The sequence below is a fragment of the Branchiostoma floridae genome, chromosome 1 (assembly GCF_000003815.2).
Source record: "Branchiostoma floridae strain S238N-H82 chromosome 1, Bfl_VNyyK, whole genome shotgun sequence".
Classification (NCBI taxonomy): Eukaryota; Metazoa; Chordata; class Leptocardii; order Amphioxiformes; family Branchiostomatidae; genus Branchiostoma; species Branchiostoma floridae.
Window position 1 is genome coordinate 21,318,478 of NC_049979.1, and position 4,088 is coordinate 21,322,565.

At 43.2% G+C, this 4,088-nt stretch overlaps 1 protein-coding gene and 1 long non-coding RNA gene across 2 annotated transcripts; one reads left to right on the plus strand and one right to left on the minus strand.

Annotated features, from left to right (window-relative positions):
• Window positions 1–782: 782 nt before the first annotated feature.
• On the plus strand, window positions 783–2,998 carry LOC118422739 (cytochrome P450 2U1-like). Its single transcript, XM_035830484.1, has 2 exons — window positions 783–1,791; window positions 1,973–2,998. The coding sequence occupies exons 1-2, from the start codon at window positions 846–848 to the stop codon at window positions 2,149–2,151; spliced, it is 1,125 nt and encodes a 374-aa protein (XP_035686377.1). The 5' UTR covers window positions 783–845; the 3' UTR covers window positions 2,152–2,998.
• LOC118422782 lies at window positions 2,779–3,996 on the minus strand. The gene is made up of 2 exons (XR_004831965.1): window positions 3,789–3,996; window positions 2,779–3,386 (listed from the first exon to the last, which is right to left on the minus strand). It is a non-coding gene; the product is annotated as an uncharacterized LOC118422782 (long non-coding RNA).
• Between the last annotated feature and the right edge of the window lie 92 nt (window positions 3,997–4,088).

The window sequence follows — 4,088 nt, forward strand, 5'->3', positions numbered from 1 at the left end:
ACCGCCCTGATTAGGTAAATGACGTCATAATTTCGTCACATTAGATGTTGATGACACAGAAATTTTTGTGAGGATTTAGGTTAACATTCTTAGTATCGTCTAAAAGTTTGGTAGTCATACTATAAGTGGTTGAGGAGTTAACCTCCAAAGTTTGTTTCAAAAACTGCACCGTTTTTTGCTGGGGTCCGTTTGGACCCCAGATGGACAGAACACAAACTTTCTTTATAATTTCCACATTATTGTACCAATCTTTGCGAAAACTTAGGAGAAGGTATAAGACATAATGACTGACACAGAGTCACAGAAGGATTTTTTCTTCAGATCAAAAATATTCAAATGGCACTTCAAAATGCACGCCTGGGGCGCACGTCCGTTTGGACCCCAGATGGACAGAACACAAACTTTCTTTATAATTTCCACATTATTGTACCAATCTTTGCGAAAACTTAGGAGAAGGTATAAGACATAATGACTGACACAGAGTCACAGAAGGATTTTTTCTTCAGATCAAAAATATTCAAATGGCACTTCAAAATGCACGCCTGGGGTCCAAATGGACCCCACTCGGGTGCTTGAGGGTTAAGCCTAAAAAGTCTAGACTAATACATTACAAGGATCTTGATTACATTACAGGTGCGAAGACACAGATCAAGACAAATTAAAACAAGTTGTTCAATGTATGAAAGCTTATCTAAGCAAAGAAGGCTGTCGTAGCATTTAGTCTTGAATTATGTACATTTGTATGATTTTATCTAAAATTGTTCAACTTGAGATACGTGTTCTAGTGAAGAAACGTGAATTCAAATTGGAACGCCTCTTTGTGTCCATCGGTAACAGGTATAATCATGCGTCAGTACGGCCCTCAGTGGAAGGTTCTCCGACGATTCAGCACGTCAACACTTCGTTCCTGCGGCATGGGGACAGGTATCATGGAAGACAAGATCACGCTCGAATGTCAGCATTTCTGCACTGCGCTGAAAGAGAATGCAGACCGACCCTTCGACCTGACACATCTTCTCCACAACGCTGTGGCCAACATCATCTGCTCCATGGCAATAGGGAAGAGGTTTGAGTCCGGTGACCCAACATTCCTCCGACTGATGGCGATTGTGGAGCGGGCCATGGTCCTCTTCATCACCGCTCACGTCATCAACATCTACCCGGTACTCCGCTTCTTCCCGGTGGTGGGGAGGCCGTACGAAGAATGGATGGATCTGACTGTTAAATGCCATGACTGTATGACGGACGTTATCGCTCAACAACAGAAGAGTCAAAAAGCGTCAGGTGAACCCAACAATATCATCGACGCGTTCACAAAGAGCGTGGAACTCAACCCGGACTCCCTGCCCGATCAGAGTTTGATGTATCTCCTGATAGATCTCTTCGCGGCGGGCACAGAGACGACCGCTAACACCTTACGCTGGGGTTTGCTGTACCTTATGACGCATCCCGACGTGCAAACGAAGGTTCAGGCCGAGCTGGATGAAGTAGTGGGGCGGGACCGTCCTCCAGCCGTCAGCGACAAGCCCAACCTGCCCTACACGGAAGCCACCATCATGGAGATGCAGCGCATCCGCACGGTGGCGCCTCTGTCCGTGCCGCACTGCACGACCTCGGACACCGCCCTGCTCGGCTACGACATCCCCGCGGGCACGGACGTGCTCATCAACCTGTGGTCCCTTCACATGGACCCCGGCTCCTGGGACAACCCCGACAAGTTCGACCCGAGCAGGTTCCTAGACGGTAACGGACAACTGCAGACAAACGATTCATTCATGCCTTTCTCTACAGGTAAAGCTATCATATTGATGTCCTTTGCTACCTTTTGTCATTTGATTTCTTGTTCTCCTGGAAACCTACTGTCTTCAACATTTCGAAAATATCATTTCTGTTACTGTCAGTACATTTGTAAAAGTTCAAATGACAACGTACAGGAAAAGAAAGACTCAATTTTAGCAACCTTCTTTTTCAGGTCGCCGAGTTTGTCTCGGTGAACAACTGGCGAAGATGGAGTTATTTCTGTTCCTCACCAACATGCTACAGCAGTTCACCTTCACACTGCCAGAGGGCGCTCGACCCAACTTTGATGGGATCTTGGGAGCAACGCTTCGACCAGAGTCATTCAAACTTATTGCCGTTCGGCGTGTATAGTAAACATCCCCGTCATGAGGTAGAATGTAGTTCTACACATCTCTCTTTAAGAGTTCAAGTGAAGAAAATTGTCTGTACTGCGTTCCTCTTTGTTTAAGGTCCGTTCAAATTACAGAACATGTGAATCAAGCACTTGAAGTACACAATTTACTTACTATGTGTATTTTGTCGCTAATAGTTGTTTCTTTTGGTAGTTGTTGGTATACTGCCGAGCAAATCCCTTCCGACGGCCGGAAAAGCGACAAGACCAACACCGTTCTTAACCATATCAAAAGATTTGTGATTTCATTGTTGAACCGAAATGTCAAAGTTCATAACAAGGGTAGATTTTGTTACCTCCATGAAAAATTGAGGTATTTCAATATGGATAACTAGATAAAGGAACGACCATCACAGAATCTCGGCTAGTTACAGCCGCAGCCTTCTTTGCGCAACCAAATTGACAACACTGAGCCGCTCTATGGCGTATGGTCGCATACTTCGAATTCGCTCACTTAGCAGTTTATTTGGTGAAAATAGGAAACGACCTTGCCTTATGGTACCGTTATACATCTCATACACCGAAGGAAAGCTGGCCGTTAATGTTATCATCATATTGTCATATTATCTTATATCAAACTGACACAGTTATGACAAGCATATATAACCCTTAATCTTACACACCTTGAAGCATTTGTCAAGTCATAAGTCAAGTTGATAGTAACAGGCCTTCTTGTAAATCCAGATCTTTGAAAAACATTGATTAGGAACAAATCATTTAGACTTAACTGAACTGAAGTAAAAAATTATCCAATGGAAACTTTGCAAAAAGTTGTCAATACACTGAATACAGAGACCAGTCGTTGTGGCAAAATGGAGCCTCCTCATTGGTTAACGTCATCTGACTATATATGATAAAGTTTGTTATTCAACTACTTAATCATATAAATTTCTAATTGTTAATTACCACACAATGCACTACCTTATACCAGTCATATAAAATGAAAGTATACATTAAGCGTTTTATCTACGTATATGATCACATACGTTGAATCGAAAATGTATGTGCTCCCAAAATTGGACAATGCTAGAACCTCTAATAATCCCCTAGGAATAGTATGAGCTATCAGGAAAAAAAAACGAAAAAAAATCTTTTCTTTTACTTCAGTCCGACCATTTTCTCACTGAGCTCCCAGAGTTTCTTGGCAACTTCTTCATCCTTGGCTTCTGAAATCGGCTCTTTCGGAGCACAGTCCCTAAAATAAACAAACATATGACAAAACAGGGAATAAGAGGTAAAATATTTTCTTGTACGTACTTTGTGTTCAAAGTATCTGGTTTCATGATTCGAAATGTACGAAACATCTCTAGATTTTCTATCTAGAGAGGCACCTATATGTTGTGGGTACTGCACACTGACGAACTTGGACTTGTACCGCTGGTGATGTTTTCTTGATGTAAGGATTTGTAGTATTTTATTTATAGGCCATTGGAAACAACTTTGGACCCAGGCCAAATCAGTGTTCTCACCATGGAAGTCGGAATTGGCAGGAATGAACTTGTACACACACACTACGTATCACAAACAAACAAACAGAATTATACCCCCGTTTTCAGGTGGGAAAAAACGCAAGGGTTTTTGTAAAAGTTGAACTCACGTGAAGTACAGTCCAGAGGAACTCTCCAGACCTTCTGATACTGCGCAGTGGATGGTGGTCTGGGCGCCTTGTTGAGGAGTCTTTCCAAACAGACGCAAGCCAACGAGGAACAAGGGTTTGAGAAGGGAGTACAGCCAGCCGTAGGCGTCATCCAGGTTACGCTGCAGTTCCGTGTGAATGCCGCCAGGGTGGAGCGAGTAGGTCGTTATCTCCGTAACACATTCAACCCATAAGATCTATAAAGGATTTAACGACTCGTACACCGTGATCCGGCCTCATTTCTTCCCCTACCTTCTTTTT

Excerpts from the sequence above, each read along its gene's own strand:
- LOC118422739 (XM_035830484.1), top strand. The coding sequence starts at position 846 with ATGCGTCAGTACGGCCCTCAGTGGAAGGTTCTCCGACGATTCAGCACG. Across the intron at positions 1,792-1,972 it reads ATTCATGCCTTTCTCTACAG|GTCGCCGAGTTTGTCTCGGT; the intron begins GTAAAGCTATCA and ends CTTCTTTTTCAG.